The sequence below is a fragment of the Channa argus genome, chromosome 16 (assembly GCF_033026475.1).
Source record: "Channa argus isolate prfri chromosome 16, Channa argus male v1.0, whole genome shotgun sequence".
Lineage (NCBI taxonomy): Eukaryota > Metazoa > Chordata > Actinopteri > Anabantiformes > Channidae > Channa > Channa argus.
The window spans coordinates 13,426,378-13,452,129 of NC_090212.1; the positions used below are offsets into that span (position 1 = coordinate 13,426,378).

At 42.1% G+C, this 25,752-nt stretch overlaps 1 protein-coding gene across 5 annotated transcripts in view; it reads left to right on the plus strand.

The window, feature by feature from the left end:
• The window catches only part of dync1h1 (dynein, cytoplasmic 1, heavy chain 1), a 28,181-nt gene extending 2,737 nt beyond the window's left edge, over nucleotides 1-25,444 (plus strand). For 2 of the 5 annotated variants that reach the window (XM_067480562.1, XM_067480564.1), the window contains exons 6-78: nucleotides 30-301; nucleotides 433-660; nucleotides 812-1,465; nucleotides 1,564-1,986; nucleotides 2,098-2,277; nucleotides 2,478-2,627; nucleotides 2,733-2,879; nucleotides 2,992-3,132; nucleotides 3,347-3,523; nucleotides 3,770-3,880; nucleotides 3,979-4,098; nucleotides 4,202-4,441; nucleotides 4,614-4,769; nucleotides 5,138-5,251; nucleotides 5,378-5,488; nucleotides 5,586-5,795; nucleotides 5,917-6,063; nucleotides 6,156-6,322; nucleotides 6,481-6,654; nucleotides 6,801-7,155; nucleotides 7,239-7,433; nucleotides 7,517-7,799; nucleotides 7,908-8,008; nucleotides 8,111-8,270; nucleotides 8,515-8,755; nucleotides 8,863-9,046; nucleotides 9,188-9,400; nucleotides 9,551-9,789; nucleotides 9,899-10,055; nucleotides 10,154-10,378; nucleotides 10,475-10,705; nucleotides 10,809-10,949; nucleotides 11,095-11,328; nucleotides 11,624-11,830; nucleotides 12,039-12,160; nucleotides 12,350-12,515; nucleotides 12,688-12,851; nucleotides 13,196-13,325; nucleotides 13,450-13,583; nucleotides 13,682-13,796; nucleotides 13,884-14,045; nucleotides 14,197-14,411; nucleotides 14,515-14,719; nucleotides 15,080-15,253; nucleotides 15,363-15,482; nucleotides 15,608-15,728; nucleotides 15,977-16,172; nucleotides 16,927-17,044; nucleotides 17,129-17,344; nucleotides 17,429-17,641; nucleotides 18,000-18,127; nucleotides 18,271-18,424; nucleotides 18,564-18,710; nucleotides 18,815-18,965; nucleotides 19,111-19,364; nucleotides 19,478-19,612; nucleotides 19,698-19,792; nucleotides 19,903-20,077; nucleotides 20,202-20,277; nucleotides 20,377-20,537; nucleotides 20,642-20,753; nucleotides 20,858-20,918; nucleotides 20,997-21,120; nucleotides 21,238-21,351; nucleotides 21,470-21,640; nucleotides 21,799-22,016; nucleotides 22,117-22,220; nucleotides 23,055-23,263; nucleotides 23,512-23,665; nucleotides 24,234-24,376; nucleotides 24,465-24,633; nucleotides 24,773-24,897; nucleotides 24,994-25,444. In XM_067480562.1, the coding sequence (XP_067336663.1) occupies nucleotides 30-301; nucleotides 433-660; nucleotides 812-1,465; nucleotides 1,564-1,986; nucleotides 2,098-2,277; nucleotides 2,478-2,627; nucleotides 2,733-2,879; nucleotides 2,992-3,132; nucleotides 3,347-3,523; nucleotides 3,770-3,880; nucleotides 3,979-4,098; nucleotides 4,202-4,441; nucleotides 4,614-4,769; nucleotides 5,138-5,251; nucleotides 5,378-5,488; nucleotides 5,586-5,795; nucleotides 5,917-6,063; nucleotides 6,156-6,322; nucleotides 6,481-6,654; nucleotides 6,801-7,155; nucleotides 7,239-7,433; nucleotides 7,517-7,799; nucleotides 7,908-8,008; nucleotides 8,111-8,270; nucleotides 8,515-8,755; nucleotides 8,863-9,046; nucleotides 9,188-9,400; nucleotides 9,551-9,789; nucleotides 9,899-10,055; nucleotides 10,154-10,378; nucleotides 10,475-10,705; nucleotides 10,809-10,949; nucleotides 11,095-11,328; nucleotides 11,624-11,830; nucleotides 12,039-12,160; nucleotides 12,350-12,515; nucleotides 12,688-12,851; nucleotides 13,196-13,325; nucleotides 13,450-13,583; nucleotides 13,682-13,796; nucleotides 13,884-14,045; nucleotides 14,197-14,411; nucleotides 14,515-14,719; nucleotides 15,080-15,253; nucleotides 15,363-15,482; nucleotides 15,608-15,728; nucleotides 15,977-16,172; nucleotides 16,927-17,044; nucleotides 17,129-17,344; nucleotides 17,429-17,641; nucleotides 18,000-18,127; nucleotides 18,271-18,424; nucleotides 18,564-18,710; nucleotides 18,815-18,965; nucleotides 19,111-19,364; nucleotides 19,478-19,612; nucleotides 19,698-19,792; nucleotides 19,903-20,077; nucleotides 20,202-20,277; nucleotides 20,377-20,537; nucleotides 20,642-20,753; nucleotides 20,858-20,918; nucleotides 20,997-21,120; nucleotides 21,238-21,351; nucleotides 21,470-21,640; nucleotides 21,799-22,016; nucleotides 22,117-22,220; nucleotides 23,055-23,263; nucleotides 23,512-23,665; nucleotides 24,234-24,376; nucleotides 24,465-24,633; nucleotides 24,773-24,897; nucleotides 24,994-25,122 (12,968 nt within the window). In that variant the 3' untranslated portion in view covers nucleotides 25,123-25,444. Of the gene's footprint in view, nucleotides 1-29; nucleotides 302-432; nucleotides 661-811; nucleotides 1,466-1,563; nucleotides 1,987-2,097; nucleotides 2,278-2,477; nucleotides 2,628-2,732; nucleotides 2,880-2,991; nucleotides 3,133-3,346; nucleotides 3,524-3,769; nucleotides 3,881-3,978; nucleotides 4,099-4,201; nucleotides 4,442-4,613; nucleotides 4,770-5,137; nucleotides 5,252-5,377; nucleotides 5,489-5,585; nucleotides 5,796-5,916; nucleotides 6,064-6,155; nucleotides 6,323-6,480; nucleotides 6,655-6,800; nucleotides 7,156-7,238; nucleotides 7,434-7,516; nucleotides 7,800-7,907; nucleotides 8,009-8,110; nucleotides 8,271-8,514; nucleotides 8,756-8,862; nucleotides 9,047-9,187; nucleotides 9,401-9,550; nucleotides 9,790-9,898; nucleotides 10,056-10,153; nucleotides 10,379-10,474; nucleotides 10,706-10,808; nucleotides 10,950-11,094; nucleotides 11,329-11,623; nucleotides 11,831-12,038; nucleotides 12,161-12,349; nucleotides 12,516-12,687; nucleotides 12,852-13,195; nucleotides 13,326-13,449; nucleotides 13,584-13,681; nucleotides 13,797-13,883; nucleotides 14,046-14,196; nucleotides 14,412-14,514; nucleotides 14,720-15,079; nucleotides 15,254-15,362; nucleotides 15,483-15,607; nucleotides 15,729-15,976; nucleotides 16,173-16,339; nucleotides 16,536-16,926; nucleotides 17,045-17,128; nucleotides 17,345-17,428; nucleotides 17,642-17,999; nucleotides 18,128-18,270; nucleotides 18,425-18,563; nucleotides 18,711-18,814; nucleotides 18,966-19,110; nucleotides 19,365-19,477; nucleotides 19,613-19,697; nucleotides 19,793-19,902; nucleotides 20,078-20,201; nucleotides 20,278-20,376; nucleotides 20,538-20,641; nucleotides 20,754-20,857; nucleotides 20,919-20,996; nucleotides 21,121-21,212; nucleotides 21,352-21,469; nucleotides 21,641-21,798; nucleotides 22,017-22,116; nucleotides 22,221-23,054; nucleotides 23,264-23,511; nucleotides 23,666-24,233; nucleotides 24,377-24,464; nucleotides 24,634-24,772; nucleotides 24,898-24,993 lie in introns of those variants that run through there. The other 3 variants (XM_067480563.1, XM_067480565.1, XM_067480566.1) reach the window with 2 other exon arrangements.
• The last annotated feature ends 308 nt before the right edge of the window (nucleotides 25,445-25,752 follow it).

The following is a 25,752-nucleotide window of genomic DNA, read 5'->3' on the forward strand; positions in this document are numbered from 1 at the left end:
TTAAACATTTCTTTCTCTACATCTTACAGGTCTAAAACAGGCTGTGGAAACTGTCAATGACTACAATCCTTTGATGAAAGACTTCCCTCTTAATGACCTGCTCTCTGCCTCAGAGCTTGATAAAATTCGCCAGGCTCTGATGGCCATATTCACTCACCTGAAAAAGATCAGAAACACCAAGTACCCCATCCAGAGAGCACTGCGTTTGGTAGAGGCTATATCCAGGGACTTGAGCTCCCAGCTCCTCAAGGTTTTGGGCACTAGGAAGCTAATGCATGTTGCTTACGAGGAATTTGAAAAGGTTGGTATGATTGGGTCTCTGTTTAAAAAAAACAAAACAAAGTTCTATTGTGTTTCTCTTGTAGTACATTCTTACTGAAGTTACCTTGAATATTGTACATCATCTGGAATGGAATTTGAAACTCTGTGCAGGTGATGGTGGCTTGCTTCGAGGTGTTCCAGACTTGGGAGGATGAGTATGAAAAACTGCAGGTGCTTTTGAGGGACATTGTGAAGAGAAAGAGAGAGGAAAACCTGAAAATGGTGTGGCGTTTGAGTCCTGCCCACAGGAAGCTCCAGTCCCGTCTTGATCACATGAGACGTTTCAGAAGGCAACATGAGCAGCTGAGGGCTGTCATCGTCCGTGTACTAAGGCCTCAGGTAGAATATAATTTTTTTTAGGACCAGAACATTTTTTTTTTAATTCACAAAAGCTTCCATTGTGAAATTATCATTTGGATGTTCTCTTCTTGTGGAGCCAAGCATTAAATTGTCTTGTGGATTGAGTTGTCTGTATAACCTTTGTCTCCAGGTTTCCGCTGTTCCACAGCATGCCCCTGGAGAGACAGTTGAGCCTCAAGATATGAAGGTTGCAGGAGTTCTCTTTGATGCAGCTGATGCCAATGCTATTGAGGAGGTCAATTTGGCATATGAGAATGTAAAAGAGGTTGATGGTCTAGATGTGTCTAAAGAAGGCATGGAAGCCTGGGAAGCTGCCATGAAGCGTTATGATGAACGCATTGATCGTGTGGAGACCCGTATCACTGCCCGCCTGCGTGATCAACTAGGAACAGCCAAGAACGCTAATGAGATGTTCCGCATCTTTTCCCGCTTCAATGCACTGTTTGTGCGTCCCCACATCCGTGGTGCCATCCGGGAGTACCAGACACAGCTCATCCAGCGTGTGAAGGATGACATTGAGTCACTGCATGACAAGTTCAAAGTTCAATATCCTCAGAGCCAAGCCTGTAAGATGAGCCATGTCCGGGACCTGCCACCTGTATCTGGATCCATCATCTGGGCTAAGCAAATTGACCGTCAGCTGACAGCATATATGAAGAGGGTTGAGGATGTTCTGGGAAAAGGCTGGGAGAACCATGTGGAGGGCCTGAAGTTGAAGCAGGATGGAGACAGCTTTAGGGCTAAACTTAACACTCAAGAGATATTTGATGACTGGGCTCGCAAGGTTTGGAGTTTATAATTTTGTTTGTTTTCAATACATTTTTTTTCCACTTTTTTTTCCCCCCACTTTAAACTATTTGTCATTACTGTCGTTGCAAACAGGTGCAGCAGCGCAACCTTGGTGTGTCTGGTCGCATCTTTACAATTGAGAGTACTCGTATCCGAGGACGTACAGGAAACCTACTCAAGCTTAAAGTCAACTTCCTGCCAGAGATCATCACCTTGTCCAAAGAGGTCCGCAACCTCAAGTGGTTGAGCTTCCGTGTTCCTTTGGCCATAGTCAACAAAGCCCATCAAGCTAACCAACTGTACCCATTTGCCATCTCTTTAATTGAGAGCGTCCGCACCTATGAGCGCACTTGTGAAAAGGTGGAGGAGCGGTCCTCTATTTCACTGCTGGTGGCTGGACTCAAGAAAGAGGTTCAGGCTCTTATTACTGAAGGCATCACTCTGGTTTGGGAATCCTACAAGCTGGATCCTTATGTTCAGAGGCTGGCTGAGACAGTATTCAACTTCCAGGAGAAGGTCAGTGGGAAGACATTGTCTCCCTCCAGCAATATACATCGCATAAAAAGAGACGTGCATCAAACTGTCATTACTTGTTAATGTTTAGTCTCCCAAAACACTTTTTTTCAGGTGGATGACTTGTTACTGATTGAGGAGAAAATAGATCTGGAGGTTCGCTCTCTGGAGACATGCATGTTCGATCACAAGACCTTCTCTGACATCCTCAACAGAGTACAAAAGGCTGTTGATGACCTCAATTTGCACTCCTACTCTAACCTGCCCATCTGGGTGAACAAACTTGACATTGAGGTTGGTACCTAAAATTAGCAACTACAAGACCAAGGTTTCATTAAGTTACACACATACACATACATCTATCTATCTAGCTATCTATGTCTCTCTCTCGCTCTCTCTCTCTCAAACTGGAAAGACACTGAATATTTTAACATTTGTTTCATTAATTGTGACTGGTTTTAAAAACTGCACTGGTTTTGGTTCTGTTTTCTTAGATTGAACGCATCCTCGGAGTGCGACTGCAGGCTGGCCTTAAAGCATGGACTCAGGTGCTCCGGGGACAGGTTGAGGACAAAGCTGATGTTGACATGGACACAGAGGCTCCACAAATGAGCCACAAACCTGGAGGCGAGCCGAAGATCAAGGTAAGAATTGTTACTGCTTTATGCCTTATTTAGTTTTAATGTTTGTGTATTTCATACAACTCTGCAAACCTCAAAGCAGAGTTATATTATTTGTTTAATCCACAGAATGTTGTCCATGAGCTGAGGATTACTAACCAAGTCATCTACCTGAACCCACCTATTGAAGATTGCCGCTACAAACTCTACCAAGAAATGTTTGCCTGGAAGATGGTCATCCTTTCCCTTCCCAGGATCCAGAGCCAGAGATATCAGGTAAAGAAATTAAGTAGTTGCCTCATACATTGTTTTTTCTGTAGAAGAGAGACATATGGATGCAGTGTTTCTTACTGCTGCTGTTACTAAAAAAAAGTTTGTTCTTCAACAGGTTGGTGTTCACTACGAGCTGTCGGAGGAGGAAAAGTTCTACCGAAATGCCTTGACAAGGATGCCAGATGGCCCTGCAGCTTTAGAGGAAGCTTACAATGCAGTGGAAGACATTGTCAATGAGGTGGAGCAGTATGTTAAGGTAAATATCACCTTCTATTAACACCGAAATCTTACAAGTTTAGTGCTAGTTGAGCTGTGCTGGTTGAATGCATAAAGTGCAATTTCTTTTTTTTTTTGTGTGTACCCTCTTTTTGTGTTTAGCTCCTATAACCAATTTGCATATAAAGTCATCAGGCACCTTAGTCTGTGATTGTAATTTATTATTCACTTTTTTATTTGTATGCTTTGTCCAGGTGTGGTTGCAGTACCAGTGCTTGTGGGACATGCAAGCTGAGAACATCTACAACCGTCTGGGTGAAGACCTCACCAAGTGGCAGGCCCTGCTGGTCCAGATCCGCAAAGCACGTGGAACTTTTGACAATGCAGAGACACGGAAAGAGTTTGGACCTGTGGTCATTGACTATGGCAAGGTAATGAAAAATGAGGGCATATGAAACTGTCTTTAAAAAGACATTTTAGACACCAATTTTGTCCTTTGTTTCTATTATTATAAAGGCAGTAATGGTTTTGTTCTACAAAAATGTCCTTTCTGTAAATCAGTTTTTATTGCAATACAGTGCTTTTTTATTTGCAATCCCTTGCTACATATTGTGCTACTAAGGATTCTGTTGTATCTGCGCTTTTTGTGAAATTGTTTCATTTATGCTACACAACAGGTCCAGTCCAAGGTTAACTTGAAATATGACTCATGGCATAAAGAAGTCCTCAGCAAGTTTGGACAGATGCTTGGCCAGAACATGCAGGACTTCCATGCCCAAATCTCCAAGGTAACGTATCTTTTGATCAGCTTAGTATTATTGTTTTTAAAGAAACTGTTTCTCTTTTCTTTCTCTTTTCTGATAACCTTTATCTGTTACCTCACTAGTCCCGTCAAGACCTGGAGCAACATTCTGTGGACACAGCTAGCACCTCAGATGCTGTCAACTTTATTACATATGTCCAAACCTTGAAGCGCAAGATTAAACAGTTTGAAAAAAATGTTGATGTAAGCAGTGAAACATTAAGCGTCCTTTTATTCATTCCTTTTTTTTGACTGCATGCTTTAAGAACAATTGTTTGTAAGGATATTCTCGCCCTTTTACTGCCAGTTGTTCCGTAATGGACAGCGTTTGCTGGAGAAGCAAAGATTCCAGTTCCCTCCATCTTGGCTCTATATTGACAACATTGAAGGTGAATGGAGTGCATTCAGTGACATAATGAAGCGCAAAGATACAGCTATCCAGCAGCAGGTGGCCAACCTGCAGATGAAGATTGTCCAGGAGGACAAAGCAGTGGAAAACCGGACTACTGACTTGCTCAATGACTGGGAGAAGACCAAACCAGTTGCTGTAAGAGACTGATTATAGAGTACAAGCACACATAGAGAAGTATTATAGCTGGTTATAGCTCAGTAGAATAAGAATCAGAAAAAGTTAGATGCTTAGTAGCCTTTAAACACCTAAGACCATTTTTAAAAATTGGAATTATTTCACACCATACAATGCTAAACTGTTCCATCAGGGTAACCTGCGTCCAGAGGAAGCTCTTCAGTCTCTGACCATCTATGAAGGCAACTTTGGCCGTCTAAAGGTTGAGAGGGAGAAGTGCGCCCGTGCCAAAGAAGCTCTGGAGCTCACAGACACTGGTCTGCTAAGCGGCAGTGAAGAGAGGGTGCAGGTAATGTCCACACCTATTCATGTTCTCATTTAACAAGTTGAAAATCACATCACATGCAGTTTTATATGGGCAGAACAATAAGATATAAGATCAGATAAACCTTTATTCTTCCCACAGTGGAAAAATTTCCAAGCAGTAGCAAAAGTTATCAAATGTGCAGCACAAAAAGTCAATATATAAAAAAAGTATGAATAAAACAAGAAAATCAACAATACCAATAAGTACAATCGTCCAGTACAAATAAGTATACAGTCATCAAACAATTGCGTAGGGTTCATGTTATTGCACAGTTTTAGTAGTAGGAATGTATATCGTGAGTTTTGGTTCCCTGGGAGCAGCTCTGAGGCTCTGTCTGCTATGACTTGTAGGTGGCACTGGAGGAGCTACATGACCTAAAGGAGGTGTGGTCTGAGCTATCTAAAGTCTGGGAGCAAATTGACCAGATGAAAGAGCAGCCATGGGTATCTGTACAGCCTCGCAAGGTAAACTAATGTGCAGGAATAATTTAGAGGAATCGGTCTCTTTTGTATATTTGTGAAGATATCGTGCAGTAATCTGTTATTTATATTATGGTGTTTTATTTAATATTTAAATTATGGTGTTTATAGCTTCGCCAGAGTCTGGATGCTCTTCTAAACCAGCTAAAGAACTTCCAAGCAAGACTGCGGCAATATGCTTCCTACGAGTACGTTCAAAGGATGCTGAAAGGATACCTGAAGGTTAGGCTACTGGTTTTTCCCATGAAGAAAAAATAATTTCTTACTAGGAAAAAAATAAATGATTGGTAATTCTCTTACTATACCTTTCTTTTCCCAGGTTAACATGTTGGTGATTGAGCTGAAATCAGAAGCTCTCAAGGATCGCCACTGGAAGCAGCTTATGAAGCGTTTGCATGTGAACTGGGTCCTGTCGGAGCTTACACTTGGACAGATCTGGGATGTGGATTTGCAGAAGAATGAGATGGTGGTCAAGGATGTTCTCCTGGTAGCTCAGGGAGAGATGGCTTTAGAGGAGTTCCTTAAACAGGTGAAGATGAAGGGTCTCAAAGAGAGGATGCTGCATTGTTGTGTTTATAGCATTTTTTTATCTGCAGCTCTAAACCAAATAAATACAAATGACTCACAGTTCTGTGTTTGTGGGTTCTCAGATCCGTGAAGTGTGGAACTCCTATGAGCTTGACCTTGTGAACTATCAGAACAAATGTCGTCTGATTAGAGGCTGGGATGACCTCTTCAACAAGGTCAAAGAACACATCAACAGCGTGTCTGCTATGAAGTTGTCTCCTTACTACAAGGTAAACTCGGCTTCATGTTGTTTTCATTGGGATAATAGCTTATATATATTATTTTTAAATGAACAACCTGATCTCTTTCCTCTTTCTCCTAGGTGTTTGAGGAAGATGCCCTGAGCTGGGAGGACAAGCTGAATCGCATCATGGCTCTGTTTGATGTTTGGATTGATGTACAGCGTCGCTGGGTCTACCTGGAAGGGATCTTCACAGGCAGTGCTGACATCAAACATCTGCTCCCTGTAGAAACCCAGAGATTCCAGAGGTTAATCACGAGCCCCTAATTTTAACAACCAGATTTAATTATAAATTTCAGTAGTCATTTACATTTTTATTTTTTTTTTTAAGGATTTTCTCATTAAAGCTTAATGATTGTATTGGTTCCACAATGTAATGTAATGTATTTTTGTCTTTATCCCACAGTATCAGCACAGAGTTCTTGGCACTGATGAAGAAAGTGACAAAATCTCCTTTAGTGATGGACGTACTGAACATACAGGGAGTCCAACGGTCCCTGGAGCGTCTGGCTGACCTTCTGGGAAAAATCCAGAAAGCTCTTGGAGAATATTTGGAAAGAGAGAGATCTTCTTTCCCCAGGTAGAGATGATGCTGATGGAAGGGATGTGCATATTTTTTCATAGTGCATATTGTAAAAAGAATTTAGAAGCTGACTTGTAGAATACTTCTCCAATTTATTTTTGTTTTATCATGTATCGATTTATTAATGTGTTTTCTCTGCATAGGTTCTACTTTGTGGGAGACGAGGACCTGCTAGAAATCATTGGAAACAGCAAAAATGTGGCCAAACTGCAAAAGCACTTCAAAAAGATGTTTGCTGGTGTTTCCAGCATCCTGCTAAATGAGGACAACACTGAGGTGCTAGGAATTTCCTCCCGTGAGGGTGAGGAGGTTCTCTACAAGACACCAGTTTCTATCACTGAGCACCCCAAGATTAATGAGTGGTTGACGTTGGTGGAGAAAGAAATGAGGGTGACATTGGCCAAGCTGCTAGCAGAGTCTGTCACAGAGGTCACAGCTTTCAACAAGGGCACAGCCATTGACCTGAGCCAGTACATCACCTGGATTGATCGTTACCAGGTCAGCACTCAGAGCATTCCCTTTACATGATAGATATGTTAATATAGAGAAATCCTAACAAAATTTTTGTTTTCTCTCCACAGGCCCAGCTGGTGGTCCTGTCCACCCAGATTGCCTGGTCTGAAAACATCGAGTCTGCCCTGACCACGATCGCTGGTGGTGGAGACATGACACCCATGCAGGGAGTGCAATCAAATGTGGAGGCCACTCTCAATGTGTTGGCTGACACGGTGCTGATGGAGCAGCCCCCACTCCGCCGGAGGAAACTAGAGCACCTGGTAAGTAAGAATTTCTTTAGTGTATTTGTAAATTTAGTGCAAAAGAAACTATCTTGAAATTTTTTTTTTCTTTTCCATCCTAGATCACAGAGCTGGTGCACCAGCGTGATGTGACCAGGACTCTCATCAAGAACAAGATCGACAACCCCAAGTCTTTTGAGTGGCTCAGCCAGATGCGTTTCTACTTTGACCCCAAGCAGACAGATGTCCTGCAACAGCTTTCCATACAGATGGCCAATGCAAAGTTCAACTATGGCTTTGAGTACCTGGGTGTCCAGGACAAACTTGTCCAGACCCCTCTGACAGATCGTTGCTATTTGACCATGACCCAGGCCCTTGAGGCCCGCCTTGGAGGGTCACCATTTGGTATGGAAATTCATTTCCTGTTATGGACAAAAAGGAGAGATTTTACTGTTAAGAAAATACAGTTTTACTTGAAAGACTTGAACTAACAGAGGTTGTCTTCCCATTTAGGTCCTGCTGGCACAGGAAAGACGGAGTCGGTGAAGGCTCTTGGTCATCAGCTCGGGCGCTTTGTTCTGGTCTTCAATTGCGATGAGACTTTCGACTTCCAGGTACATACCTCTAAAGGATTTTTTTTTTTTTTTTTTTTTTTTTTTTTTCTCTTCAATCATTTATTTAACTGAAAATCTCTCTTCCCCCCCCCCCCCCCAAAGGCCATGGGTCGCATCTTCGTGGGTCTGTGTCAGGTGGGAGCCTGGGGCTGCTTCGATGAGTTCAACCGTCTGGAAGAAAGAATGCTGTCTGCTGTCTCTCAGCAGGTCCAATACATCCAAGTTGCCTTGAGGGAGCACAGCAACCCCAACAGAGACAGGAGTAAGTATGGCCTTTATTGTTATAATGTGGAAAGAGACTTCACTTTACAAGACTATCAAGAGCCTTTTTTTTTTTTTTTTTTTTTTTTTTTTTTTTTTTTTTTTTTTTTTATAAAAGAGGAGTCCATGATTTTCACAGCAAAGATTTAAAGAATTTCAAAGCATGAAATTTATGTGAGGGACCAAAAAGTCTTCTTAATCACACATAACTATTATATAAAGAACATCATCTGTCACCCTTTTAGGTGTACCTGTCACCACCGAGCTCCTGAACAAGCAGGTGAAAGTGAGCCCAGACATGGCCATCTTCATCACCATGAATCCTGGCTATGCTGGTCGCTCCAACCTGCCTGATAATCTGAAGAAGCTCTTTCGTAGCTTGGCCATGACCAAGCCTGACCGTCAGCTCATTGCACAGGTCATGCTCTACTCTCAAGGTTTCCGCACAGCAGAGATCCTTGCTAAGAAGATTGTGCCCTTTTTTAAGTATGTACTATTTATAAGGTGCATATAAAAATGCTCCTGAGAGGGCATTTTGGGGGCTAAGTAATTGCCTCCTTTTTAAAAAATGTTTTCTTTATTTATTTTTTCAGGTTGTGTGATGAGCAGCTATCATCTCAGAGTCACTATGATTTTGGCCTGAGAGCATTGAAGAGTGTGCTTATTAGTGCTGGCAATGTAAAACGTGAGCGCATTCAGAGGATCAAAAGGGAGAAGCTTGAGCGTGGAGAGGTTGTTGATGAGAATGAAATTGCAGAGAACCTTCCTGAACAGGAGGTATTAAAATCTGTACATTTTTAAAAATAAGTTTCCATTTACTATTCTTTTCTAGTTTTTGGCAGCTCTCCCAATAAAAAAATTTGTTTTTTAAACTATAAAGGGTAAAATGGTTATTTCAGTTTGTTTTATTTACTTTAGATCCTGATTCAGAGTGTGTGCGAGACCATGGTTCCTAAGCTGGTGGCAGAGGACATACCTCTGCTGTTCAGCCTGCTGTCTGATGTCTTCCCTGGAGTTCAGTACCACCGAGGGGAGATGACTGCTCTGAGAGAGGAGCTGAAGAAGGTCTGTGCAGAAATGTACCTAACCTATGGAGATGGTGACGATGTGGGCAGCATGTGGGTGGAGAAGGTATGTAGCTAAGTTGATTTAATGCATTAAAAAATAATGTTACAGAGCCCCACTTCAGCCAGTGTAATCACAGAACGCCACTGTACGTTGAGGCTCTAATTCTGCTATATTCAGGTGGCTTATTCTGAAAACTCATTCAACCTCTTTCAGGTGCTCCAGCTGTACCAGATCACACAAATCAACCATGGTCTAATGATGGTGGGCCCCTCAGGGAGTGGAAAGACCATGGCATGGAGGGTCCTGCTCAAGGCCCTGGAGAGACTGGAAGGTGTTGAGGGTGTGGCCCACATTATTGACCCCAAGGCTATTAGCAAGGACCACCTGTACGGAACCCTGGATCCCAACACACGTGAATGGACCGACGGCTTGTTCACACACATTCTGAGGAAGTGAGTCCCTTAACATAGTTTTTTTAGTAAGGGTCTATTGCAAATTTGACTGAATTTTTTTATTTTTATTTTTTTTAAAATGACTAACGTGAAACACTTGAAATTGTAGGATCATTGATAATGTTCGAGGTGAACTGCAAAAGCGCCAGTGGATCATCTTTGATGGTGATGTTGACCCTGAGTGGGTTGAAAATCTTAACTCTGTCCTGGATGACAACAAGCTGCTCACACTGCCCAATGGAGAGCGACTCAGCTTGCCACCAAATGTAAAAACACTTGCAGCACTTTGCACACAGATTAGTTATTTTTTTGTGGTTTGGGAGAAGTATATGTATTCACCCAGCTTTTGTCTCTCTCCACACAGGTGCGTGTAATGTTTGAAGTACAGGACTTGAAGTATGCCACTCTGGCCACTGTGTCTCGCTGTGGTATGGTCTGGTTCAGTGAGGATGTCCTCAGCACTGACATGATCTTCAACAACTTCCTGGCTCGCATTAGGAGCATTCCATTGGATGAGGGTGAGGATGAAGCTCAGCGCAAGAGAAAGGGCACAGAAGATGAAGACGAGGCTGCATCACCAATGCTGCAGGTAAATAGAAGAGAACGCACTTAATTTGAAATAAATAAATAAATACCTGACAAACATTTCCTCTTTAATGGCATTTTACTGTGTGATTTCCTCTAGATCCAGCGGGATGCTGCAGCTATCTTGCAGCCTTACTTCACTTCCACAGGTTTGGTGATCAAGGCCTTAGAGCATGCCTCCAAGATGGAGCACATCATGGACTTCACCCGCTTACGCTGCATGGGTTCCTTGTTCTCAATGCTGCACCAGGCCTGCCGCAATGTGGCACTCTACAACAACAACCACCCAGATTTCCCCATGCCTATTGATCAACTGGAGAGATACTTGCAGGTAATTCTCTATACACTTACTTACTGTGTCTATATCAAATTGAAAGAAGGCTACTGTAAAAATAATTTTACTGAAACTGATGAATGTTTCTGGTTCTCTGCAGAGATATTTGATCTATGCTGTGCTGTGGTCCTTCTCTGGTGATGGAAGACTAAAGATGAGGGCTGAGCTTGGGGAATACATCCGTCGTATAACCACTGTGCCCCTCCCCTCTGCTCCCAATGTTCCCATCATTGACTATGAGGTATAGTTTTTGTTGTTGTTTTTATATGGGGGGGGGGCTTTCTGTGACCTATAGTGTATTGAAACTTATTTAATTCTGTGTTAGTAAGTTACGTTAATAGGATATTTTCAAATAGTAACTTTTGGTTTGGTTTATTTGCATTTAGGTGTGCATCTCTGGTGAATGGCAGTCCTGGCAGGGCAAGGTACCCCAGATTGAGGTAGAGACCCACAAAGTGGCATCTCCTGATGTCGTGGTTCCCACCCTGGACACTGTTCGTCATGAAGCTTTGCTTTACACATGGCTGGCAGAGCACAAACCACTGGTTCTGTGTGGACCTCCTGGCTCTGGAAAAACTATGACCCTGTTCAGCGCTCTCAGGGCCTTGCCTGATATGGAGGTGAGAGCCCACAACAGAGAATTATTTCACAATGTTTAAAAATCTGATAATAAGCATTTTACATCATAGTTGCTATATAAATTTACCAGAAGGTTCTTGTGTGCCTGATATTTGATGTTATGATTCTGTTTGTTATAGTGTAACAGAAAAGATCCCTTGTTTGTTTTGTTTTTTAAACGGCATATTAACTACTACTGAATTATTGTAAAGAAGTCCAGGTAAAATGAGAACATGTTGCCAAAATTCATAAAAAAAAAACAAAAATAAAACAAATTTTACTTCTACTCTTTACCAGGTTGTAGGTCTGAACTTTTCCAGTGCCACCACCCCAGAGCTGCTGCTGAAAACTTTTGACCACTACTGTGAGTACCGCCGCACCCCCAACGGTGTGGTACTTGCTCCTGTGCAGCTGGGCAAGTGGTTGGTGTTATTCTGTGATGAAATCAATCTGCCCGACATGGACAAATATGGTACACAAAGAGTCATCTCCTTCCTCAGACAGGTACTGCAGCTTATTTTTACATCAACAGAATATTTATTGCACGTTAAATGTAACTTTTAATTGATCAAGGGGGAGTGCAAACGTTTTCACCGAAAATTGTTTTTTTTAATACTCAACCATTTTTTGTACCTGTGATAATGATGAAGGAACATTTGAACTAGCTAAATGTGCAGATTGTGGTGCTGGACTAAGTTTATGTTGTTTGTAGATGGTAGAACATGGAGGTTTCTATCGCACCTCTGACCAGACTTGGGTTAAACTGGAGAGGATCCAGTTTGTTGGAGCCTGTAATCCTCCTACTGACCCTGGCAGAAAGCCCCTCACACACAGGTACATGTACAGACTGAACCTTTGAGTTAAACATAGAATGGATAACATTATGCATAACAAAAAATAAGTAAGTATAATATATGTAATCAAAATTAATTATTTAATTGCAAACATTTTAAAACTTTGAGGATACTCAAAATGCACAAGTTATGGGAACTCTTAACCATGACTATGTTGTGGTGTTTTTAGGTTCCTGCGTCATGTTCCTGTGGTGTATGTCGACTACCCAGGCCCAGCCTCTCTCACCCAGATTTATGGAACATTCAACCGTGCCATGCTGCGCCTCATCCCCTCTCTACGTACCTATGCTGAGCCTCTTACTGCTGCTATGGTTGAGTTCTACACAATGTCTCAGGTAAATAATGAAATGCAATTATCTAAACATATAGTTCACTGGCACAGAAACTGTGTACAAACTAAACAGGAGAATGTTGTAATTTCAAAATAATTTTCCCCATTAAATTTCCTTTCATTGAGATCATTGTATGTTTGATTGCATACCTTATTTAATCATTTTTCCCATTCAGGAGCGGTTTACCCAGGACACCCAACCCCACTATATCTACTCTCCCAGAGAGATGACCCGCTGGGTGAGGGGTATCTTTGAGGCTCTGCGGCCACTCGAGACTCTCCCTGTTGAGGGGCTCATCCGTATCTGGGCCCATGAGGCACTCCGCCTCTTCCAGGATAGGTGTGTGCAAGTTTGTGTTAGACTATGAAAGTAGGTTATTTTGATAGTGGTAAAATGCTCATTAGAATGGTTAGATTTGCAAAACAAAAAAAAAAAGATCAATGGCCTTTGGCTTGTTTCTTAAGGGGTAGCCACAGCAGAACATGTTCCGCCTGTTGATTTGGAATCGGTTTTTTACCCCAGAAGCCCTTCTCACCGCAACCCTCCCATTTATTTTCTGGGCTCGGGACTGGCACCAAAGTGGCGCTTGATAACCCAATTCACCCCCCTTGAATCACCTTTATTAGATTTGATACACTCATATTTATTTTGCACAAATTAAATGGGGATAAACTGTTTTTCAGGCTGGTTGAGGATGATGAGAGAAGGTGGACAGATGAAAACATCGACATGGTTGCTCTCAAACACTTCCCTAACATAGATAAGGAGAAGGCTCTCAACAGACCCATCCTCTACAGCAACTGGCTGTCCAAGGTGAGCTAGGGTGGAACATACTTTCATATTAATGCTTTGGAAATCTTACTAAAATATGATAATTTACTTCAAATATTCAGCAATGAGGGTTTCATTTTACTAACTTCCGTGTTTGTGGATGTAGGACTACATCCCAGTTGAACAGGAGGAGCTAAGGGACTATGTTAAGGCCCGTCTGAAGGTCTTTTATGAAGAGGAGCTGGATGTCCCACTGGTACTCTTCAATGAGGTGCTGGACCATGTCCTCAGGATAGACAGGTTAGTAACAGTTTGTCAGCTTTTTCATCTCAGTGCTGTGTGGCATTGTGGTGCATTTGTTCTATGAGATGAATTTAAAAGTGTATTTCTTTCTCTAGAATCTTCCGTCAACCTCAGGGTCACCTCCTGTTGATCGGTGTTAGTGGAGCAGGAAAGACCACTCTGTCTCGCTTCGTAGCCTGGATGAACGGTCTTAGTGTATACCAGATCAAGGTTAGTAAAATGCATGTAAAGATATTTGCCATATTTGGTCAACTGCTTGTGTGTTGAGTAACTTTCTTTTTACACAAATGTTTTTAGGTGCACAGGAAATACACTGGAGAGGACTTTGATGAGGACTTGCGTACAGTGCTGCGTCGCTCAGGTTGCAAGAACGAGAAAATTGCCTTCATCATGGATGAGTCCAATGTGCTGGATTCTGGTTTCCTTGAGAGAATGAACACACTGCTGGCCAATGGAGAGGTAGCTTTCTCCCATTGCGGGATTTTGTAAAGCACTAGTTATGTGTTCCTCTATTGGAAAAAAGTGCTCTTAGTTTTTCTTAGAGATAAAATACATTTTCTTTGTTCAAATTTTCTGGTTGTGAAAATTATGTTACCTTTAACCTGTGTAGGTTCCTGGCCTGTTTGAAGGAGATGAGTATGCAACATTAATGACCCAGTGCAAGGAGGGAGCCCAGAAAGAGGGTCTGATGCTTGATACACACGAGGAGCTATATAAGTGGTTCACCAGCCAGGTTATCAGAAACCTCCATGTTGTATTCACCATGAACCCCTCATCAGAGGGCCTGAAGGACAGGGCTGCCACATCTCCTGCCCTCTTCAACAGGTACAGATTAACTGTAACACTAAATCTCTTAAATCAAATAAACTAGGGAAATGCAGGGCTTTTTAAAGCACCTCTGTTTTATGAATCCTCTCCTCTGTACCAGGTGTGTATTGAACTGGTTTGGAGACTGGTCCACAGAGGCCCTTTATCAAGTGGGTAAAGAGTTTACCAGCAAAATGGATCTGGAGAAACCAAACTACAAGGTTCCAGACTACATGCCAATCGTCTATGACAAACTGCCCCAGCCACCATCTCACCGTGAAGCTATCGTCAATGGCTGTGTGTTTGTACACCAGACACTTCATCAGGTAAGGACATAAAGTGGTCAAACATTGTGCGATTTACAGTAACTTCAGTATGCTTTAGCTCAGTTAGTTAGGCAGTTATCCACGGACCACGGGTTAGTGGTTTGATCCCCGCCTCCGGGTATATGTAAGTACATATGTAATATGTAAGTGTCTCTGGGCAAGACACTGAACCCCGAACAGCCCATTCCTATCCCCATCTGTGCAGTGCCAGTCCAAGCACGGTAGAAATCAGGGAGGGTTGCATCAGGAAAGGCCAAATCAACATGCAGACAATGATCCGCTGTTGTGACCCTGAACTCACAGGATAAACCGAAAGGACATATATTTGCATACTTCACATGTATAATCAACTCTTTGCAGGCTAACAATCGTTTGGCCAAGCGAGGTGGTCATACCATGGCCATTACTCCTCGCCACTATCTGGACTTTATCAACCAGTATGCTAACCTGTTCAATGAGAAACGCAGTGAGTTGGAGGAGCAGCAGATGCACCTCAACGTTGGTCTCCGCAAAATCAAGGAGACTGTCGATCAGGTAAAAAAATGTTTTGCAATTAATGCAACCTGTTTCTCAACATCTAAAAATAAATAAATAAATAGTTCAACAAAACTATAGCGTAATTCTGTACTACTGCATCATTAAGGTGGAGGAGCTTCGGCGTGACCTGAGAATCAAGAGCCAGGAATTGGAAGCAAAGAACGCTGCTGCCAATGACAAGCTGAAGAAGATGGTCAAAGACCAGCAGGAGGCTGAGAAGAAAAAGGTTAAATCCTAAATCACAGTCTGCTGATGCAATTTTACTATGTTGTGTACCTGTAAGAATTATTTCAGTTCTGTATTTTAAATATTTACTATTATTAACTCATACTGTTACTGTTATGATTTCAGGTGATGAGCCAGGAAATTCAGGAAGCCGTGTATAAGCAACAGGAGGTCATCAAAGACAAACAGCTGAGAGTCAAACAGGACTTGGATCAGGTGGAACCAGCTGTTGTTGAGGCTCAGAATGGTACAGTGAATTATTTACCTATGTTTATTTTTTAAAAGTGTTATTTGCATTAATGTCATAAGACTGTAGAACTGTCTAAATTTGCTGTGCTGTTTGAAGGTTTATTTCTAATCGTGATGATAAATGGGTCTTTTGTTCTTCAACCATTTGTTCCTATTATTCTTATTAACAACTTGACTATACGTTCTTTCCTCATTACTGCCCCCTCCTTATCATAATTGCTACCCTTGTTCACCTGATGTTGATAGCTGTTAAGTCCATTAAGAAGCAGCATCTGGTGGAGGTGCGTTCCATGGCCAATCCACCTGCAGCTGTAAAGCTGGCCCTCGAGTCTATCTGCTTACTCCTGGGAGAGAGCACAACTGACTGGAAGCAGATCCGATCCATCATCATGAGAGAGAACTTCATTCCCACCATTGTTAACTTTTCTGCTGAAGAGATCAGGTGAAATAAGAGAATGTATTCTAAAATTGTTGACTGAGGAGGTCTCTCTCCGTCTTTCTTTTTCTGCCTTTCAAATTCTTCCCCTCTTCTTGCCCTAAACTCTCCCATTATCCCCCTCCTCTTACTGTTACTTTTTTCAAACGTATTCCTCCTTTCACCTTAACTAGCTGTGAGTTCTATTAAGCGGCAGCACCTAGTAGAAGTGCGGGCTATGACCAATCCCCCAGCTGCAGTCAAACTGGCCCTGGAATCTATCTGCCTTATGCTGGGCGAGGAGACCAATGACTGGAAAAAAATCAGACAAGTTATTATCAGGGACAATTTCATCAGCAGCATAGTCAACTTTTCCTCTGAGGATATGAGGTACCGGTGTCAAAATGTCTATTTGGTCTTTCTCTGATGAAGGCTTAAATTATAATCAATCAGCACATCAATCAAATGGCACCTGTGATTAATGGAACAAGTCTCACCGGTTTGGGTTTTTTATTTTTTGTTTTAAATCAAAAGTTGAGTAACTTGTGGTTAACTTACTCAAAACATGTCCTGTCTAATGGTTGAACCATTGTCATGAATTTGCATCTCTGAGTAAAGATGGTAGCTATTGCCCCCACCCTACAAACTAAACTTAATTTTAATGATCCTACTCCACGCTCTATTAATTTACATCAAATTTCCTGGAATTTGTGACGTAAGTGTTTGACTGTAATTGACGGTGCTGCAGTATTTGAACAACTTTTCTCTTTACTTTATTCAGTGACTCCATTCGTGAAAAGATGAAGAAGAACTATATGTCCAACCCAAGTTACAACTATGACCAAGTCAACAGGGCCTCGCTGGCCTGTGGCCCTATGGTAAAATGGGCAATTGCTCAGGTAAGAAACGTCCAACAAGATACAAATGAGGAAAAGAAGTGGGTGGAAATTGTACCATTTTAACATGATTTTCCACTCCCCTAGCTCAATTATGCTGACATGCTGAAGCGTGTGGAGCCGCTGCGTAATGAACTGCAGAAGCTTGAGGATGATGCCAAAGACAACAAGACAAAGGCTGAAGAGGTGGAGCAGATGATTAGAGACCTGGAGGCCAGTATCGCTCGCTACAAGGAGGAGTATGCTGTCCTCATCTCAGAAGCCCAGGCCATTAAGGCTGACCTGGCTGCAGTCGAGGCTAAGGTAACACTTCATTAAACCTGTGCCTAGTTTCCTTTATGGCAAAATCTCATGCCATTCTTCTTAACTCTTGATCTTTCCTCCCAGGTGAATCGAAGCACAGCTCTACTGAAGAGTCTGTCTGCTGAAAGAGAACGCTGGGAGAAGACAAGTGAGACCTTCAAGAACCAGATGTCCACAATTGCTGGGGATTGTCTGCTTTCTGCAGCATTCATTACCTATGCTGGTTACTTTGAACAACAGATGAGACAGAACCTGTTCACTACTTGGTCTCACCACCTGCAGCAAGCAAACATTCAGGTAGCTAAAGCTTTGAAGTATTTATTTATTTATATTTTTTTATCATTACAAATCTCAAATCAGCCATGTAAAATCTCAGCTCCATTCACATTAATGGTAGATGTTATGATCTCAACATGGACTTGCGAAATTATAGTCTCTAGTCAAGGAATAATGGGAGGATCATAGTGAGTTTAGATTTTAATAAATCTTTTAATAAAACTTAATATGATATTTTGCTTCATTATTGTAATTTTCAGCTGTTGAGCACTTTACATTCATCACATATTCTACCTTTGCACAACGACATATTTTTGCATTTTCTTTAATATCTTGTCTGAATCTCTAAACTCCACTTGGACTTAATTTTTGTTTTCAGTTCCGTACTGATATTGCCAGAACTGAATATCTGTCAAATGCTGATGAGAGGCTCCGCTGGCAAGCTAACTCCCTCCCAGCTGATGACCTTTGTACTGAGAATGCCATCATGCTCAAGAGGTTCAACAGGTCAGGATCTTACTTTGCTGGCACTTCAAGTTTAATTTTAGGTTTTATTACATTGTATATTTATGAGCGTTAATGACCATTTAAGTGATTTTAATTTGATTATAAAGCCATGTTGGTCTGTTCTATACTGTTGCCCATTCTAGGTACCCGCTCATCATTGATCCATCAGGTCAAGCGACAGAGTTTATAATGAATGAGTATAAAGAACGCAAGATCACCAGAACCAGTTTCCTGGATGATGCCTTCAGGAAAAACCTAGAGAGTGCCTTGCGATTTGGAAATCCACTGCTGGTCCAGGTAACAATTTGTTTCACACTGCTAAAATGATAAATGTGTAAAATGTGCACTAAATACGTATGCTATTAACGTTTACCATCTTTGTATTTATTAAAAATTTTGTTTTTTATGGTTATTTATTCCCATTTTTCTCCTTAAGGATGTTGAAAGTTATGACCCTATCCTAAACCCGGTGCTGAACAGAGAGGTCCGCAGGACTGGAGGACGTGTCCTCATCACTCTTGGAGACCAGGACATTGACTTGTCACCTTCATTCGTCATCTTCCTCTCCACACGGGACCCAACTGTGAGTAGGCATTATTCAGGACTACAGTATTACAATACTACAGGAGTACAGTATTGTATTGTACAAAGTTAATCTGTATCGTATGATCTTGTTCTTGTGTTTAGGTCGAGTTTCCACCAGACTTGTGTTCTCGTGTGACTTTTGTCAACTTCACCGTGACACGCAGCAGCCTCCAGAGCCAGTGTCTCAACGAGGTCCTAAAGGCAGAGAGGCCTGACGTGGATGAGAAACGCTCTGACCTCCTCAAACTGCAAGGTGAGACACAGTGACCGATATGCTAATGCAATGACAGGGTACACTTGGGGATAATGAATGCTGACAAAAATGCAAGATAAGTCAAATTTGTGTCGAATTAGTTTAATGAAATGAAATTCCTTTCAACAACTCTCCTGTCTCTTAGGTGAGTTTCAGCTGCGCCTGCGTCAGCTAGAAAAATCCCTACTGCAGGCCCTCAATGAAGTTAAGGGCCGAATCCTTGACGATGACACCATTATCACTACACTGGAGAACTTGAAGAAGGAGGCAGCAGAGGTGACCAGGAAGGTGGAGGAGACGGATATTATCATGGCTGAAGTGGAGGCAGTGTCACAGCAATACCTGTCTTTGTCTTCTGCCTGCAGCAGCATCTACTTCACCATGGAGTCTCTCAACCAGGTTTTAACTCCCCTTTAAATCTTTGGTTATAGTTTCACTGACACTAGTTTGCAATCCACAACTATTCTACGCACATGTAAACACACCTAAGATTGTTTTGTATTTTGTACCAGATGCACTTCCTGTACCAGTACTCTCTTCACTTTTTCCTGGACATCTACCACACGGTGTTGTATGAGAATTCCAATCTCAAGAGCATAAGTGACCACTCCCAGAGACTCGCTCTCATTACCAAGGACCTCTTCCAGGTATTTACAGTACTTATTAAAATCAAGTAACTTTGTGGTAGTGCAACTGCTGTAGACTAATATTTGTTTGTTCTACTCGATGTAGGTGGCTTTCAACAGAGTAGCTAGAGGTATGCTGCACCAAGACCACATCACATTTGCCATGCTGCTGGCTAAGATCAGCTTGAAGGGGATGACCAGGTAAAAAAACATCAATATTATGTTAGTTGAATACCAAAACTATTAAAACATAATGGAACAAGTTGGCCTAAATTATAAGTCACAATGAATGTTAATTCACTTCTTTGCAGTGAGCCTTCATATGATGCAGAGTTCCAACACTTCCTGCGGGGTAAAGAAATTGTTCTTACTGGCATGTCAGTGCCCAAAGTGAAGGGTCTGACCACTGACCAGAGTGAGGCTATGGTCCGCCTCAGCAGCCTGCCAGCATTCAAAGACTTGGTGGCCAAAGTTGAGGCTGATGAGGTGATGTATAGATTTTGTAGATCTATCTTGATATTGTATACAAAGGCTGCAGATAAATATATTTGTATTTATCTGCATATCCCTTGAACAGCTAAAATAATCATTTGTTTTGTTTTTATCTTAGCAATTCTTCATGTGGATTGAGAGCAACACTCCAGATTTGGCCGTTCCCTATCTCTGGTCAGAGGAAAAGCAGGCCAGTGAGTGTGTTTTAAAAATTATGTCTTATCGTTACGGATTTAAATATTTTATGTGGACATAACCTAAAGTCCTTTTTTCCTTTACCACTTCCTGTCCAGCTCCCATTGGCCAAGCAGTTCATCAACTGTTGCTGATTCAGGCTTTCCGCCCTGACCGTCTACTGGCTATGTCACACATTTTTGTGTCAAAGGTTCTGGGAGAGACATTCATGAACATCATTGAGCAGCCTCTTGATCTGGCTAATATTGTGGATAGTGAGGTGATGGACTATATTTCTTCAATAGCAGATTTCACTGCAGATGAATAGGCTAATGTCAGGGCTGTTCGAACGGTTTCTGAAATGTCTTTCTCCTGTATTTGTAGGTGAAGCCCAGCACTCCAGTGTTGATGTGCTCTGTACCAGGGTATGATGCCAGTGGGCTGGTCCGAGATCTGGCAGCTGAGCAGAACAAACAAATCACCTCCATCTCTATTGGTAAGGAATCATTTCATACTGGTTTAATGTGCACAAATAGGATTGTGTGAATATGCAAGATGTGAGCAATATAGTAAATGCTTGTGATCTGATGCTGTCTACAGGTTCAGCTGAGGGGTTCAATAAGGCTGACAGAGACATCAACACTGCGGTCAAATCTGGCAGGTGAGTGACGGTATATGTGAATTTGTTAGAAAATACACATTTTGTTATGTTTTTATCCTGACTGTTTTCGCCCTACAGGTGGGTGATGTTGGAGAATGTCCACCTGGCTCCCGGGTGGCTGATGCAGCTGGAAAAGAAGCTCCACTCTATGCAACCTCATGCCAGCTTCAGGCTTTTCCTGACAATGGAGATCAACCCCAAGGTAGCACAACACTCAAAACTATTGCCAGCATTTCAGCTCACCTGTTAATCATCTTTTGTCTCAAACTTCCTTTTCTTTTACACTCCACAAAGTTTTAGTACTGTGCTAATCTGACAGGTGCCAGTAAATCTCCTTCGTGCTGGACGTATCTTTGTGTTTGAGCCTCCTCCTGGTGTAAAAGCAAACATGCTCAGGACCTTCAGCAGCATCCCTGTTGCCCGCATGTGCAAGGTGACATTCATCCCAACAAAAACATAACATTTAAAAGAACTTAATTATTACAATCAATGCTATTTGTAGCCTTCCACTTAATTTACTAACTGAAGACCTTTATTTCATGTCTCTACAGGCTCCCAATGAGCGTGCACGTCTCTACTTCCTGTTGGCTTGGTTCCATGCAGTGATCCAGGAGCGGCTGCGCTATGCACCACTAGGCTGGTCCAAGAAATATGAGTTTGGAGAGTCAGACCTCCGTTCTGCCTGTGACACAGTTGACACCTGGCTGGATGACACTGCTAAGGTTAGAGATTGTGTAGTAGTCGTATCCTTTTGGATATATTGCCATAAGGATTTGTTTTTTATGTAGTAAAGGCATTACTGAAGTGTTACAAGTTTTTACTTTGCTCCAAAAATAATCACATTCTTGCTAAAAATTCTTATGTCTGTGCCCACACACAGGGTCGTCAGAACATTGCACCAGACAAGATCCCCTGGGCAGCTCTGAAAACCCTTATGGCCCAGTCCATCTATGGCGGCCGAATTGACAATGAGTTTGACCAGCGTCTGCTCAACACCTTCCTCGATCGCATTTTCACCAAGAGAAGCTTTGACAGCGAGTTCAAACTGGCTCTCAAGGTCGACGGACACAATGACATTAAGATGCCTGATGGCATCCGGTGTGTGGCTCGTTTTTGGCTTTTAAAATTACACTGCTCTGTTTTGAATAAAGATAGACCTTGTTTTGCTTACCTTGCTTGTAATTTTTATTTATTACAGACGTGAGGAGTTTATGCACTGGGTAGAGATGCTTCCAGACACTCAGACTCCATCTTGGCTCGGGTTGCCTAGCAATGCAGAGAAGGTCCTGCTAACCACTCAGGGTAGGTGGCAACTGGTCTCCTTCTTCATCTGTTGGGATTTTTCTTTCGCAGTACATGCGCTCAGATCACATGTTTTTAAAGGGCAGATAAATAACCTTTCTGTTCTTCTCTATTCTAGTATAAACTTTTATTTTACTATCTGTTGTAGTCTTGTTTTTGTTATCCATACAATCTACTTGTGTATTTGGGGCCTCGCTGTAGTCACAGCCATCACACTTTAAAAGGTGCTCTGCCCAAAGGTAGGGTGTGTCACCTCACCCTCCAGCAGCTGTATTTCACAGCCATCATGTTGCTTTGCTGAGATACTGTCCCCACCCCACCCCAGATTAGGATCCAAAACATTTGCACATCTCGCCATTCTCTTTGCTTCCTCTGCATATCCTCTCTCCCTGTTTTGTCCAGTTTGATTTCTACACCTCCAAAGTCTTACTGTCCCAGCAGTTGAAGCATCCAGTCCTTCACAGCCCCCCCCCCCAATTCATCCTCACTCCCACTCCTACCTCAAAACCCTACATTTGTTAGTTTTTTATTATTTTTCGCTGGTCCAGTTACTCAAGACTCATTTGCTAACTTTGAATCTATGTTGAATCTTGCATTTGATTGAAATATTGCCTGAAGCCTTGTATTTCTTTTGCCCTACCCAGTCAATTTTCTGTCCATCTGGTATAGTTCCTTTTTATTAAACAAACCCTGTATTAACACATCATTAAGGTAAGCTATTTGTTTCTTTGTTCCACAATTAATTTCTTCTCCCACCTTCCACCATGGCCTTGTCTTCCACCTCTCTCCCACCTCCTTCCCTGAATCACTTGATCCCTTTGCTGGGCTGCACAGGCACAGACATGATGGGTAAGATGCTGAAAATGCAGATGTTGGAGGATGAGGATGACCTTGCCTATGAGACAGAGAAGAAGGAGCGCACTTCCTCCACATCTGATGCCCAGCCAGCCTGGATGAGGACCCTTCACACAACTGCCCGCAACTGGCTCCAGCTCATACCTCAAACAGTCAATCCACTTAAACGCACAGTGGAGAACATCAAGGTAATGGCAGGACTAAGAGGCAAGGTGGTTGGTAAGAAGCCTTCTGGAAAAACATATCCTTGGGAACTGCTGTACAGACACCTAATGATAGTTTTTAAATGTTTTTACTTACACCTTGTTACTTACTATCAAGTAACAAGGTGACATGAAAAGAAACACAGGCTTTAATAATCAGTGAAAGAATATATGCTAGTGCTTCTTTCTGCATTTGGTTTATTATCATCTTTGTCAAAACACACAAATACCAGGACCCACTATTCCGCTTCTTTGAGCGCGAGGTGAAAATGGGTGGTAAGATGCTGCAGGAGGTCTGTCAGGATCTGTCTGATGTGGTTCAAGTGTGTGAGGGCAAGAAGAAGCAGACCAACTACCTGCGCACACTCATCAGCGACCTTGTTAAAGGTAAAATGTTTCCCCCCTCTTTTTTTGTTTTGTTTTACAATTTATTTAGCTTTTGGTACAGCCAAAAGACTTCACACTTCAGATGCCTAATTGTTTATCTTGCTCAATACTTAGTAAATGATCTACACTTGTAGCGCTTTTCCACCAATTGGCACTCAAAGGGCTTTACGCTACTTCTCATTTATCCATTCACACACCGATGTGGGAGCTGCTATGCAGCTGGCCAACACTCAATATGAGAAGTTGGAAACTGTCTTGCTCAAGGACACTTCGACATGTGACCGGAGGAGCCGGGGATTGAACCAGCAACAGGGGGATTGGTGGAGGTCCGCTCTACCTTCCTGCACCAAAGTTGCCCCTCGAGCATTTCCAGTTCAAAACTATGATCTGATATAATCCATACCAGTCCATTTTAGATGCACCTTACTGTGACGTAGTGCTGAACAAAGTCATGTGAGACAGAGGGTTCCTTGGAACTTCTCGTGCCACATACACCGCATGACCCCGAGAAGACAGATTTATCTTATTACATCACTGGTATGAACATTCAAACATTTCTTTTCTGCAGGAATCCTCCCTCGCAGCTGGTGTCGTTACACAGTTCCAGTGTCCATGACTGTAATCCAGTGGGTGGCAGACTTCAGTGAGCGAATCAAGCAGCTGCAGCAGATCTCCCAGGGTGCTGCCAGTGGGGGTGCCAAAGAACTGAAGGTATTTTGGTTAATTGTTGGGGTACAAAATCAAGAGCCACTCATAGGATTTTTATTTAATTTTTTTTTCCCTGACTTCCATTCTTCAGAACATCCATGTTTGCTTGGGTAGCCTGTTCGTGCCAGAGGCTTACATTACTGCAACCCGCCAGTATGTGGCTCAGGCCAACAGCTGGTCTCTGGAAGAGCTGTGTCTTGAGGTCAATGTCACTACAGCCCAGGGTGCTGCACTGGATGCCTGCAGCTTTGGCATCAAAGGTCAGTCAACCAGAGTGAAGAAAATATAAACTGAAAATATATGATAAAAACAAACAGTAGGTTATTGCCATCAAAAGATTTCTTCAGAATATATTGTCAAATTTAAAACGATGTCCAACATTTTGAATGTGCCTCCCAGGTCTGAAACTGCAGGGAGCTACTTGTGCCAACAACAAGCTGTCTCTGTCCACATCCATCTCCACTGAACTGCCACTCACTCAGCTCCGATGGATCAAGCAAAGCAACGCTGAGAAGAGACACATGGTAAGAATGTAGAAACAACTTTTTCCATTTATATTACTAGAGGATTGTAATGCCATTAAATTTAACTTTGTTGTCATCACATTTTGTTTTTCTCAGGTGACTCTTCCCGTGTACCTAAACTTCACCCGATCTGACCTCATCTTCACAGTTGACTTTGACATCGCCACAAAAGAAGATCCTCATAGCTTCTATGAGCGTGGAGTTGCCATTCTGTGCACAGAGTAAATGAAATGGAGGGATTCCTGAAGATTTGTCGTCTTAAACTATATTGAATCTCTAGCATCCATCCCCTATTAACAATCATTACAAAAAGTAGTTTGTAGTTTTTGCTTTTGCATGTAGTGTAATACATAGTTAAAATGTGTAGTAGTAAACATATACTGATAGTGTTTTTGGAATGTGTCTTTGAAGGTAGAGAATGTTGTCAGATGGTAAATGAAGAGAAACAAATATGCAAAAGGAAAGTTGAAAGGAAACCCTGTTTTTATGAAAGAATCAAAGTAAGTTTTTACATGGAATAAAACTAGTTGGGATGACATGAACTGCATTTATAAGTGTTGACTTTCTGTCCTAGCAAATGTTTGGCTTTTAAGTATGGATAATGCATGCAATGTTTGTCACTTTGAATTAACAAATGCAACAGCGCATGAGTGGAGGTGCTAAAAATGAAAGGCATTGTTTGATATTTGAATTAAGAGTTGAGGCTTAAAAAGCTTGACTCCTCAACATGCAATGTTGAGTCTATGTACTCTGTGTGTTTTTAATTTAGATCATGAAACCCTAAAATGGTAGGTCATGTAAAACATCTACAGCCATTGAATAAAACTACAGGATTATCCTAAATGATCTTGACCC